Genomic DNA, 14285 nt, shown 5'->3' on the forward strand with positions numbered 1-14285 from the left:
TTTTTTTTTAAAGAATTTTGAAAGGAGGAATTTCATGGAGACAAATCTTATGGGAAAGCTTACCAAAAGGTGAGGCGGTTGACTTGTTAAAGTATTAAGTAGACTGTGGTACTGCAGTGTCTTTCACATCCTGATGTGACAGTTTGCATTAACAGAAGGGCAGCAGTGACTTCTTGCTTTCTTTTTCCATCCTCTTACCCCTGTAAACTTTTACTGCAAGAAAAGCACATAGGGTGGAATAAATATGGCAAAGAAATAGGAAGATTGTTCATTTGAATTACAGGTCAGGATAGAATTGCACAGAGCTTAGGCAAGAATGAAATGGTTAAACATGAAGTTTGAACAGAAGTGACATGATGGAAAGATCTGGAGATAATCCATAGTCTGGTCTTTTTTTCTGCTTGAAAGTACCTGGAGGAAATTATTAGATGCTGAGTATAAAATCATCCTTACAGATTAGTGCATGCATTTCTGCATTATCTGGCAGCATTATCCTGCATTATCTGTGGCTTTTACTGTGCGATATGGTTGCTCTATAATATGCCATCTTCCCTGGGAGCAGTTGCATAAGTGCCCCTGTTACTGATGCTTTCTTCCAAGCAGCAACAGATTCTTCTCACTCGTCTCTTCTGCCAACCAGTCCCTGGATTTAATCCTGTGTTACACATATGAGTCTTTAGCATTCAGATGACTTCATAGCATAACTTCTAATGTTTGGGGCATTGGAATTATGTTTCTAATTCTTATCAGCCTCTTCTACAGTTATCTCCCGAGCTGCTTGCTGAATTATGTTGCCATCAATAATTCATGCCACTGTTGTTGCTCTCTAAGTTATTACAATTTTAGCTTCCTCAAAAACTTTTATCCAGTTGCAAGTGGTATTTTTGCTCCAGAGTCAGCAGCATTTCCTTTGCTGAAAAGTGCTGATTAGGAGTCGTTGCAGCTTATGTACAGAGGTATGTGGCAAGCCACAGCAGGCTCAGGAGGCAGGGAGATCAAGTCGGAATTGTATCCCTACTGTAAAAGAAATTAAGGGAGGCTTGGTGTTGGGGGCTTGACTACGGGAAGGTAAAAATAGCAGATTTGAAGGATTGAGACAGTAAAAGGAATGAGCTTCGGATTACTGGCATGAATGGTAGGAAAAGAAATGTTGAGGGAAAGCACAGCTCTGCTTACAGATGTGCCCACTAAGGAAAAAGCAAGGCAGAAACTTTTTTATTTTTAAGTCTGGGATGGGACATACATAAGGGTTCATTTTTGCTATGGATCTGGATTGAGTATCTCCTATTAAATGGTCATTTTCAATGATTAAATATTTTAGAGTCATTAAATAGTTAGGGTTGCAAAGGACCTTAAGATCACCTAGTTCCAACCCGTCTGCCATGGGCAGGGATGCCTCACACAAGACCATGTTGCCCTAGGCTTTGTCCAACCTGGCCTTGACACCGCCAGGAATGGAGCATTTACCACTTCCTTGGACAACCGGTTCCAGTGCCTCACCACCCTCACAGTAAAGAACTTCTTCCTTTCATCTAACCTGAACTTCCCCTGTTTAAGTGTAAACCCGTTCCCCTTTGTCCTGTCACTACAGTCTCTGATGAAGTGTACAGTCCCTGATGAAGTCCTGAAGATACCCGAACAGGAGAGAAGAGAAATACACTTTGCAACACCGTATTTTATAGCATTCAGAAATTAACAAAAAAAATGTAATATCTACATTGGATTATACCACCTGCTGTTAAGGCAAGAAGGGAAGCTGGCAGGTTGGCACTAGGAGGAAGCATGCTGTTCCACTTCTTTTATTTGTGTCCCAACCATAGCTAAACTTTGACACTTTTCAGAAAAAGGAAATAAAAGCAAAAACTAAGCAAGAAAAAAAATCCCACTAACAAACAAAAAAGTACACCTCTTTGTTTTCTGTCTTGACGGCCAGACACTTTGCCCATGATCTGATAATCTCCGATAATGATTGTTCCAATACTCTCTTCACCAGTCCTTTTGAGAGCATGCTGCTTGCAGTACATTGAGTGCTCTCACCATTATTATTTTGCCTCATGTTTTGTTTTATTAGAATGTTGTTACTGCTTTCTTAAAGCAAGCATGCCAATTTCAAGTGTTTGATTCTTTTGTTCAGGACACTGTAGTACTGTTGTCCCCTTTTCATCAATAGTAATCTCTTCTAAATGCATGGAGCCAGAGAAGATAAGAGACAATTTTGAAAAGGTGGGGAAGAAGAGACAAGATGAAGTGGTACTCAGAGGTAAATGGAACATGGGTGATGAGCTGATATCAGTATATTGGCTTTTATTAAGGTAGTGACCTAGTGCTCTGGCTTGGCAGGAGACAGCAGCCCTGCCCCAAGCAGAAAGGATATTGCGGGAGAGTGTGTGTGGGGAGGCATCTGCCTGTGCAAGAAAAGTCTTTAGGAACCTGTGACTTCACCCATCTTTCTTTCCAAAGGCAAATTCAAATGTGTGTAAAGGTTCTTGAAAGATTTGCTCCGTTGCTTCTTAAAATTCTCCATCAAAAAGTCTCAACACCTTCTTGGACTTGAAGCTGTGGTGAGATCGGTGTTTAAATATTGTTAGGGTGAGAAAGTTTTTTCCTAATGTTCTAGCATGAGATTTTTATTATTGCAGCTTAAACCCATAAGTACCTGGGTTTTGGCCACTGGCTCTGGAGAATGTATTGCTATTTTGTAAGTACCTCTTGCCTGTTTGATGGTACCTTCTCACAGTCTACTCCTAGTGAAGATGTCTACCACATATCATTCAGATAATTCTGTTGCTTTCTTCTGTACATTTAATTAACCCACATCTTCTTTGAAAGGTGATGCCCAAAATCAGACATTTTTGATGATCATTCAGTGTGTTTATGAAAAATATTGATCAGCGTGCGTGACCTGGAATAAAGCCCTTTGCTCATTAGATCTTTCCATTTTGGCAATTGACTGCTCTGTGGTCTTTTTCCAATGAGATTCACATCCAGGTTACAGTTCTTTCATCTGCTGTGTATTTCCATGCGTCATGAGTACACCATGGGAGACCAATTGAGTAAGAATTACTGAAGTAAAATGAAAAGCTGGTGATATTTGATGCCCGTTTCCTGTTTTCAAGGACACTTACTCTGTCATGGAAAAACATTAGGTTGACTTGGCAAACATTGTCTGTGGCTCATTTCTCTGTTGTTCTTCAGGTGGTTACAGTACTTGGCTTTGTATTTGTTCCAGAGTGTATTCTGCAAGCTAAAACAACATGAGAAGTCAGTAGTTACAGAGGTATAATTTCATACCTTTTTAAGGATCATACTTACAATTCTTGTAATGTCTCTTTTAAATCCCCTGCTAGTTTTCTCTCATTCTGTTTTTCTAACTTCTGAATATTTTAACCCTTGTTAACAATTTGTCCCAGTTTTCACTTCTGTAGATTTCCTTCTGCATTTTAGGCTGTTGAGGAGCTCTTACATTTTAGCCATATTGGTCTTTTACTGCAGTCTGCTCTTTCTCTGCACTGAGATATCTTATGCTTGTTTCTTTAACATAAGTTTTTTTAAGGAACTGACAATTCTCCTAACTCCAACTTCCTGTTGAATTGTTTCTTCTTGTAGCCTACTTACTAAGTCCCATGAGTTTACTGAAATCTGCTGCATTGAAGTCACGTTTTTCTCTCCTTCACTTCCCAAAATTCACAAAATTACTCTGTTGTCATGTTAAGGTCACTTGTCATCATCTTTTTCAACCAGTTTCTTTTCTCCTGTTTGATACAAATCTGGAAGTCTTCCTTTCCATTGCTTTCTCTACTTTTTCATTTAAAAAAAAAAAAAAAGTCACCAGTTCTTCTACAGTCCATTCCCATGGGGTATTTGTATACCGAAATCCCCTACCACGATCTAGTCCTTCACTTTATACAGTGTTGCTAGTTGCTGCAATAAAGCATTGTCCACCTGATCACAGTATCACAGTATGTTAGAGATTGGAAGGGACCTCAAAAGATCATCTAGTCCAATCCCCCTGCCAGAGCAGGAACACCTAGATAAGGTTACACAGGAATGTGTCCAGGCGGGTTTTGAATGTCTCCAGAGAAGGAGACTCCACAACCTCCCTGGGCAGCCTGTTCCAGTGTTCTGTCACCCTCACTGAGAAGAAGTTTCTTCTCAAGTTTAAGTGGAACCTCTTGTGTTCCGGTTTATACCCATTACCCCTTGTCTTATCATTGTTTGCCATTGAGAAGAGCCTGGCTTCATCCTCGTGACACTCCCCCTTTATATATTTATATACACTAATAAGGTCCCCCCACAGTCTCCTCTTCTCCAAACTATAGAGACCCAGCTCCCTCAGCCTTTCCTCATAAGGGAGATGCTCCACTCCCTTAATCATCTTAGTTGCCCTGCGCTGGACTCTCTCCAGCAGGTCCCTGTCCTTCTTGAACTGAGGGGCCCAGAACTGGACACAATATTCCAGATGCGGTCTCACCAGGGCAGAGTAGAGGGGAAGGAGGACCTCTCTCGACCTACTGACCACCCCCCTCCTAATACACCCCAGGATGCCATTGGCCTTCTTGGCCACAAGGGCACAGTGTTGGCTCATGGTCATCCTGCCATCCACTAGGACCCCCAGGTCCCTCAGATCATCTTGACTTAATTACCCATGGCAATTCCTGATCACGTTAATGCTCAGGTTGACTTTGCTTTGATTGTTAGCCATGTGTTTTCCATAGTCTAGGCATATGCATCCACTCTTGAGGTAGCAGGCACTTGAGCACTGTTTAACTGGCCAGACCTTTCCGTAGATGCAGTAGCTCTATGTTAACCTCATTGCTCTGTGCAGTGTTGCACCAAGTGTCAACTAGAACAGCTAAGTCATCATTTTAATAATAAATCAAAACTTCAGACTCTTTCTCATTATTTCTCTTACATCTTTCGGTAGTATATAACAAACATATCTGTGATTAGTTATGCTCTAGACCCGCAGCAATGCAAAACCGTAGGCTCCTGTAATTCACCTCCACGCTCACCCTTCCATTCTGTCTGCTGTGCCTCGCCTTCTAAGATGCATTTCACATAGTAAAATATCACCTTTACCTCATTCTCACATTCCTCTTTATTTTGTTCTGAAGACTTCTGTCCTAAATGGAGCAAGTCTGTGACTGGTTGTTCATGGGTAGAAGAACAGGGAAGAAGCATTTATTTATTTATTTGTTTGTTTATTAGCTTGCTCCTGATGGTGACTGCATGGTCATACCTTATGTAATTTTCCAGTTCTCAAGATATTAAGATTTAGAGGTACATCAGGCATTTCTTCAGTTTAAGCTGTAGAGGTACAAGAGGCAACTCACTATTGGGGAAGAGTGAGGGAAGTTCTTCAGTTGAGAGGTGATGTGGGGCAGAAGCCCATTGTGGTGCTCTGAATTTGTCTCTCCTGTGAAAAGCGCTCTCAGCTGGCTCTGGGGCAAAGGGATCTCTGTCAGCAGCAGTTAGCCTTTGCAGTTGTTGCCTTTCTGCCTTTCCTGTCCACTCACATGTACTCTCAGTATTGTTGGACTTCTGTGGAGACCTCTGGGGCTGAGTATATCCCAGGAGAGGGAAATCTGCAGACAAAATATTGAACTTGTGAGGTGGAACCATTAACTTAAGTTAATGGTTAATCTCACTGAAATTACCTGCTCTGCACTCAAAATCCATGACCTGTCCAGAATAACAAGTTGGTTTAGTGGTTAAAATAACCAGGGGGGGTGGGGCGGAGGAGAAGGAGTGGGCACCTGTGGAAGCTCCAATGAAATTTGATGGTGAAGGTTTTCCTAAAATTCACTTATTACTTTCTTTTTTTTCTTTCCCTCCTCCTTCCCCATCTCCACTAAGTCTTCCATCCTGTGGAATGTTCATACTGCCGGTGTGAGAGCATGATGGGCTTCCGGTACCGATGCCAGCAGTGCCACAACTACCAGCTCTGTCAAAACTGTTTTTGGCGCGGCCATGCAAATGGTCCTCATAGCAACCAGCATCAGATGAAGGAGCATTCATCTTGGGTAATTCACCTTTCTTTGTCATGCTGAACCAACTGCCTCTGCACTAACTTACTCTGAAAGTAAATGTTTTAGTAGAACTGCACAGCAGGATTTGTAAAGGTTTTTAAATAGAGAAAGCATACGAATAGGTAAAACTGCACTGGTTTTATTACAAGTAACATTAATTTATTGATGGTTGTCATGGTATTCGAAGTGCTGTTCAATGTACACAAGACAGCACCATCCTCCTCAGGGCCTTAACATGTGTTCTCTTCCCCTCTGCACAACAGCCCTACTTTTCTTATATTTTCCTCTGTTCCAGCTTAAGAAGACTTAAGGTTGCAATACCTTTTCTCCCCAGAAAGGTAAAGCAGTTAGTATGAATGGTGTGCTACAAAAGGAACTTTATCCAAATGACATCTTTAAATATAGTATTTCTTTAAGAGAAAAATTCAGTGTTGTCATTGTCCTGACAACTGCAAATATATGCACTGAAAACTCTTAACTAAAAAGCCTTAAAGAAATTATATGAGAAATAATATTCAGTTGGATGACTATGTGATAATCACATCTCAAGAAATAATAGACAATTTTAGATATAACCCCCTATTTTATGGTGCAAGATTAAGCCCAACCTTTTACTAATTCAAAGAGAAGTTCAAATGATGATTGGATTATAATTAGTAATTATCTTCATGAGGAAGAGTCATTATAGTATTACTGTTTAATTTAGAAAATTGAGGCTTAGTACCATTCAGTAGTTGGAGGGCAAAGATAGGAAAATTTAGTCTTAAATATTGTCCCTTTTAAACTGCATGGGTAATAAACTTCTGGAATGCTTAATCTTAACTACCAGTAGATCATTATCCCCTTAAGTACATATAAATCCAGTGTGTATGTTTTAATACAAAGACCTATCTAAATAGTAGCTCCAACTCTAATATAGAGATTTCTTTCTGAAGCCCTGGGTTTGCCACAAGTTGGGCTGGATGGGCATGCCCCATTCTGCTACCAGGAGCTGTGAACCTACTGTCCTGCTTTGTTTCAGTGCTAACTTTCGAGGCATTTGATTCTTCATAGGCTGTACAGAATGAGTTGATTTTAAGCTATAATGTGAATTGGAGGAGTGAGAAGTTACATAAATAGAAAAGAAGGATATGCAGACTTCTGTCACTCTTCTGGTAAATTAAACAGTGCAGGTTGTTGTGTGATTGGAATCTCTGGACTGTCAGAACAGTCCCTAGCATTAGCATGGACTAAGCAGCTCCCTAGGTAAGGATTAAGAGTAGCTCAGGTGAGGAACCATGCCTCCTAGACACCCTGGGGTGCAGCCACCTTGCTTTGGAGATCAGGAGTTCACATTATCTGTCATCGGGACTAGGTAGTGGCTCTTAGAGCAGTTTCCTTCCATACTCTTCCTGTAGCAGGAGAAGAGGGAGTTACACATATAGAACCAACACTAAACAAAATGTGGAACTGGAAGCCAGATTACTGGAAACAGCAGATGATACTGGGGATTTTGTAGAACAAAAGAAAAGGGTGTACGTAAGAAAATAATAATAGTTGGCAACCTTGAAAGAGGCTACCTTTTAATAGCCAATAAAAATATTGATACATTTGGTATTGAAAACAATTGGTCCGAAAGTCTGTGGAAAGAAATTTAGCAGCAGCAAATTTGGCTGTCTTGTACAAGAACAATATGCAACTCCTTCTAGTAAGAAATTGCAGCAGTAGGTGAAATGGTAGGAACACTTTTCAAAGATGTGCTTGTGTAAGTCTGCCTGTAGGAGGTTTGTATAGCACAACTACAGAGTTACGCCAGGATGTGAGCCAAAAGAATAAAAGGTACAAAGAGTGAAGGAGATATTTACATTTCTTGTTCAGCTTACACAGAATCCAAATCAAAGAAAGATTACATTTAGAAGCTAAAGGTTGTATCCAGGTGAAGCAAAGATGAAAGATGGAAATTGAGGACAAAAATGGAGAAGTTTTAATGAAATCTGTCAGCTGGTGAGCTCAGGGAATCTGAAGTGTCTTCTTCATGGCAGTCTTCAGTAGGACACTTCTGCCTTCACTAGCTGGTGACTAGTACTTCCTGGGAGAAGGGCAGAGCTGAACCTGATAATAAAATGAAGAGCATCCAACAAAGGGAAGCATTTGAAGGCATCTATTCTGGATGTTTTAAAAAAAGATGCAGTTCAATACAAAAAATGGCAAAGGTCTCAGGTGGGACTAAGCAGACACAAAGTTTTGTGAAGGATGCACACCTGAGGAGCAGTTCTGCAGAAAACAGGTTGAAGAACACAGCTGGAACTTGCATCAGCAGCATTGAACTTGTGGAAGAGTTATATTGGTGCCTAGAAAGGGAGATGTAACTGCAAACTCCGCATCATATCTTGGCATTGGTGCAGCCTCATGTGAAATAGCATGACCTACTTGCATGTCTGCTCAGCAGCAGTATCTCACATGAAGCCCCAAAGACCGCTGCTGAGCAGAGCTGAACATCATTGCTGATACCATAAAAAAAGAAGTTTATTTTTCCTGGGCTTTCAATTCCGCCAAATCTAGTGCCATCTTGTATGGTGTGTTTTCAGAGTTTTGGAGTCCTAAGACCCAGATTAAGCACTAATAATAAGTATTTTCATAAGGTTCTTTTTCCTGAAATTCAAAAGTGCCTTTGATAATTTTTCTATACTGTAAATCACATAGTATGGTGCTATATATATATATATCTGTAAAAGTATATATAAATATATATATTACTGTAGTAATTACATAAGGTCAGGTAGAAACCTTGTTTTGAAGGAGAGGTTTTGCTGCATGAGCACACTGCTTGTTGAGGCCTGTTTGGGGGGAAAGAAAAAAACTTCAAACACATTTTCCTTCTGGGCTATTTCAATTTTGTTTTATTAAATAGCCTTAAACACTGATTCATTTAGTTATGTACATGCAGCAGAACAGAAAATCAAATTGTTCATCTTGAAAGCGTGTAGATTAGTCATTGTTCATTCTGTTTGTTTGTTTTTGTAGTCTGCTAAGCTTAAGCAGCCTCCTTCATCTATAAATTTCAGGTAAAATGTTAGACCAGCCAAGTTACCCTCGAGGCTTCTACCCTTGGGTTTGATGGCTTATTATCAAGGGTAGTTGACTTAGAATGCTCTTCCTGCTATAAATAATGGAATGTTTGTTATTTATATCCACCCTTAACATGTTGGAGTATCAACAAACCAACCCAACGTTTAGTTGTTTCTATAGTGATAATATCTGTGGCTTCCGTTGAGAAGTCATTACACTCGGTACTAATCAAATCTGAAACAAAAGACAGACCCTTTTATCTAACGAGGTAAAGGCTAGCAATACTGTAAGTAGCTGTTAATAAGATTTTGCTCTCAGAATTACATCTCTTGTATTTCTGGTTCATTTATTTTCCCATTTCAACTACCTTAAAGTTATTAAAACTTTTTGAACATGTTTTTATTCAATCCCCCATAAACAAGATGAGAGGGAACACGGTGTTAAAACAGTGTGCTCTGCGTCCCGGTCATGTTGCTGTCTGTGGGGGAACTTCCACCATCACATGGGCTCCTATTTTCAAGCTCTGTGAAAAAAACTGTTATAATCCCACATTTTCCAGCAGAGGGCATGCTGCCCCCGCGCACACAGGAACAGCCCCGGACATCTGAGGCCACCATGTACCTGTTCTGCCTGAGCAGGAGGCAGGTGTGGGCACCTCAGCTTCCTCCAGCCTGGTCTAGCGGAAGGTGTCCCCGCCCATGGCAGGGGGTTAGAACTGAATGACCTTTAAGGTCCCTTCCTACCCAAACCATTTTGTAATTCTATGATTCTAAGATACTGGAGGAAAAGGGGGGGAAGAGAGAAAGAAACAGATAACTTTAAAACACCAATTTTCAAGCAAATGTTCTTGCCAACCAAGTTTTAATTATTTTTTTATTACCTATGAATTTCTAAACCCATTGTAACAATTGTTTACTAGACCCTTTTGGTAGAGGTGGACATGGTTTATGTATAGGCAATTAGAAGAAGTTAGAAAGGCAACTTTTGATAATGTAGTTTGTAGTTTCCTGCTTTTTAATTCATGATGGAAGAAGTATTTTTTTAAGGGATGTATCCTTTGATAGGAAGGCAAGGGGACAGAGACAAGTTCTATAAGCCATTCTGAAATGAGAAGGATCTGGCAACACACAGATGCAAGGGGGTTTCAAACACATGGAACATCACAGTTGCATTTTACTGATAATTTCTTATGACTTTTGCACATAGAAAACAGTTTTCAGGGGTATCTGTCTAACATCTTAGCAGAAGGGGCCAGTCCGTTTTTTATTTGGTGCACATACCTTTGTGTGGATCATGGCAGCTCCAAGAGTGATGCTCGTCTGGATGCAGGCACAGCTCAGTTTTGTCTAAACTTAAGAACATACATACTCAGCACTTGCCATGTGTTTTATGAGAGGTCTCATTGTAGTATGTTCCTGATTTCCCAGGACAGTAAGCTGATAAAGATAATGATTGTTTATTGAACAAAGTGTAGAATTCAGGACAGTCCTTGCCTGATGTATTGATGATACGTTAACTAAAATAACCAACTCCGAGTGCTTGGTTTGCATTTGATTCTGAGGCTGAGTGCCATAAGAAGAGTGCTTCAGTGGTTAATAGGAAAGGTATTTTAACCTTATTTGTACTCTAAAAGTGGAATGTGAAATCGCCTGAAGAGTGCACTGTGCAGAGCCAGGATCTTCAACTTTTTACATTACAAAAGGGAACAAACATTCCAGCCTCTCTGAAGTATTTATTTTACTTTTTTTGAGCTTCCTCTGGACCTGGAGAAGCCAGATGTTGTTGCTGGTAGGTAGACACTGTTTGGGATCATGACAACTCTTTGTGAGTGTTGCTACTTAGGAACCTCAGTAGCACTGCTGAGGAATGTGGTTCTGCAGCTCGCTGCTGTGGTAGCTGTGGAAGGCGTGTGTACCAACCAGCACTGTGCCTGCAGAAAGACAGCTTGTATCATATTTATGTGTCCTGTTCCAACCTTGGCTTCCTGATCAGCTAAAATATTAATTAAATGTATCATCTAGAAAGTGGTGGTGGAAGTGATGTTGCAGACACAGGTCTGGTTATCTGGATTCATACCTAATCCAGTAGTCTGCCTCTGAGTCCAAACTTTGTGTTTTAGAAGACAGGAAACCTGGAGGTGTATATCTCAAATAACCAGCTCAAGAAGGGAATGTCTAGTAACTGCATGCTGAATTATGACTGTTTAGAAGATTCTTTGATTCCTTATACACGGTAGCTGGTGGTTCTCACAAGTTCTGTTGTCCTATGCATGATGAAAAAGAACCTAAAACGCTCTCTTTTGAATATTTATTGATTGACTTGAGGAAAACTTGGGTATCCTCCACTGATAGGTCCAGATACATAAAAGGCTGAGAGAGTTTGCTGAGGAAGAAATCTTAGAGAGACTGAGATTTAAAAATACTTGTTGTGTGCTGAAAAACAGGAGTTCAGCAAGAACTGCTGCAGTTGTTCCTTGCTAATGTGCTTAGAACTGCAAAGCGCTACCAGCATATTGCTAGAGCCAAATTGACACCTGCATCCTGTGAACCTTTTGGAATGCTGCAGAAAAGAAACCTTTCATGAATGCCTTATGGCTTAACCTTTGGAGGACAACCAAAACCATGAACACCTGTGTCCAGAAAGGTTACTGAGGCATTGTCTTCAGATAAAGAGCACATACTTCAGTTATGTACCTGATGTTTTTTGAATCATCAGTCAGTTACCATCAGACTGATATAATGGCCGCAGTAGTGTAACTCCTGCTGAGTCATGTACTGTGCCCATGTAGGAAGTAAAACAAAATGGATTGCCTGCTTGCTGTTCCCAGGGGAGTGTGTGGAGAAAGCTGAAGGCAGAGCAGCGTGTTGTCAGCTGGTTTCTACAGTTACGCTTCTGTAGCAGAAGGCAATGTTGAGTGCTTGAAAGCCTCTGAAAATAAAGGCACACCAGACCATTCTCCCATCCAAAGCTGAAAATAAATAAGACCATAAATTGGACTCTGGAATGTGTGAAACCTTTTTCAAAGTGTGAAATTCTTTATTGGTTTTAACCACCAAATTTATTAATACTGGGGATTTTGCAGTCATACATCCAAATTCCCAGCCGACTGAGATCCTGTTATGACAGATACTAAGTTGCAGATACTTCATAAAACGTGATTTGTTTTCAGCTATTCACATCACAAATATAAAGTTGAAAAGAAACAAGATGAACAGCAGGAGAGGAAGAAGATGGTAAAAAAGCAGCAGTGCTATTGGTGGGCACATGGGTGATAGTAGCTGGGAGGTTTGCAGTGGTGGTGCCAGTGAGGGGGAAGGGGATTGTGAGTCTGTGGGTTTGCTGTGGTGGAGAGGATTGTGTTACCCTGGGGCTTCCTGTTTGTATTTTCTGCTTTTGTGAAGGAAAGAGTATCCTAGCTTTGCAGAATATGGCAGTGCCTCCAGATGATATCAAACAGGCAGGAGTTCACGATTAGCAACAATGAGGAGAGAGAAGTAGTTGTTATTAGAAATTTCTACAGTAGAACTCATCCAATTGAAAGAAAAAGCTGCTATTTCCCAGGGAAACGAGACACACATAAGAGGTCTACTTGCTGGTGAAGCACATACCCATTCACCCTGTCCTGCTCTCCTCACTGCCAGCTGCGCTGAGGAGCATCATCAGAAAGTCGAGATCAATGGAAATTATCTTTCCCTGTAATTTTCAGAAAGCAAAGCTGCAGTAGTGGCTCAGTTGTACGGCATTCTAGACAACGCTGTATTTGTTTGATAAAATAAATCATGGGATAGCACAATAGGATACTGTGTTTGTTACCAGAATGGAAAAAAAAAACCCAACCGAAACCTTTAAAATGCCTAAAAATACTGCAAAGAGGAGGTCGCAGAAAAGGCACACTGAGAATAGATGGTCTGTGCAGAAACCAAAAGATGAACAGGGTAAAGAGTAAAGTAGGAAATACTCTAAAAGGAGAAGTGGAGAACAAATTGAAAGAGAAAGAAATGTGGAATTGTTGAACATGTTGAAGAATTAATTTAGGAAAATTAGAATTTTACTTTTGGTATCACATTTGTGTACATAATTTAAATTTTACTGTGGACTTTAGTAAGAAGTAACATAAAGATTGGATTGTGTTTTTCATATGATTTCAAAATACTTCAAGGCTGGGGATTATCTGTAGAACCTTTCACAGTGAGAGTGCTGTGCACTTCAGCACTGTTTGCAGGGATCATCCCTTGATCGCAATCTGTCAGGTTTTCTCAGCACATGAGAAAAAAAAAAAAAAAGAAAAATGAAAAAAAGAACCCATCAGTTTACCATCAGTGAGTCTTTTTAGCACTTACTATTTAATGAATAGTAAGCTGAAGTGCTTCTGGAGATGCTGGTTTTTTGGAGCTCCCTATAGGACCCTCAGCTGAAGCAGCTAATTATCTTGCCATCCTTACTAGTGAAGCCCTTGCTGGTGAAAGCAGATAAGAATCTCATGCCGATAACAGGATTTTTGCAGTGGTATTTTGGTGGGGCCAAGACTTTTTGTCTGCAAAACCTGAAGGTAACACATTGGGAAGGTCAGTTGCACATTCCACCAGATATCTGAGGGCTGTTAGATGGCTTTTGCTCTCCATGGTCTTCATGCATACTGCTGCTCCACAGTTTGGGTATGTGGGCTAATGAGTAAGAATTACAGAATCTGAAAGGAATTAGGCTGTAACATATTGAATAATTGGTTTAATTTGTGAAAAGTACAGTCTTGAGGTGGTAACCAGGCCAGGGTACACATAAAGCAGTGTGAGATGCTGATGGAGGCACGTTACTGGAATTTGACTGTAGCAACCACTTGAATCTTCTTGGACATGTCCCTTGCAACCCAAAGCAGTGCATGATTCTGTGTGCTCCAGGGATGAATATGATCATGAGTAATTCTTTTTTTTTTTTTTGTTTTCCCAATACTACAATCATCATGAATTCAGAAACAGCCTCCATTCATGGTTTTTAGAGCTCTCAGATAGCATTGACTGTGAGTCGTAAGGTGATTGAAGGAGAATAATATATCTTCAGTTAAGGACCAGCTGTCCTAGTATGTTCTCACAGTCATCCCACTCTTCTTTCTTTTCTAATTTGAAAAGAATTTTTCTCTTTTTTCATTGTTTTCCAATCGATATTAGTATTTTACTTTATACTTAAAATGCTTCCCAGTCTACTACAGACAAT

The 14285-nt window shown here is 40.3% G+C and overlaps 1 protein-coding gene across 1 annotated transcript in view; it reads left to right on the forward strand.

Annotated features, from left to right (window-relative positions):
• DTNB (dystrobrevin beta) overlaps positions 1-14285 on the forward strand; it is a gene marked incomplete at its 3' end in the record, with an annotated part of 198487 nt that overhangs the window by 46762 nt on the left and 137440 nt on the right. The window contains exon 9 of the mRNA XM_080615962.1: positions 5857-6023. Coding sequence (XP_080472088.1) covers positions 5857-6023 — 167 coding nt within the window. The remainder of the gene's footprint in view (positions 1-5856; positions 6024-14285) is intronic.

This window comes from Psittacula echo, assembly GCF_963264785.1.
Source record: "Psittacula echo genome assembly, chromosome: 4".
NCBI lineage: Eukaryota > Metazoa > Chordata > Aves > Psittaciformes > Psittacidae > Psittacula > Psittacula echo.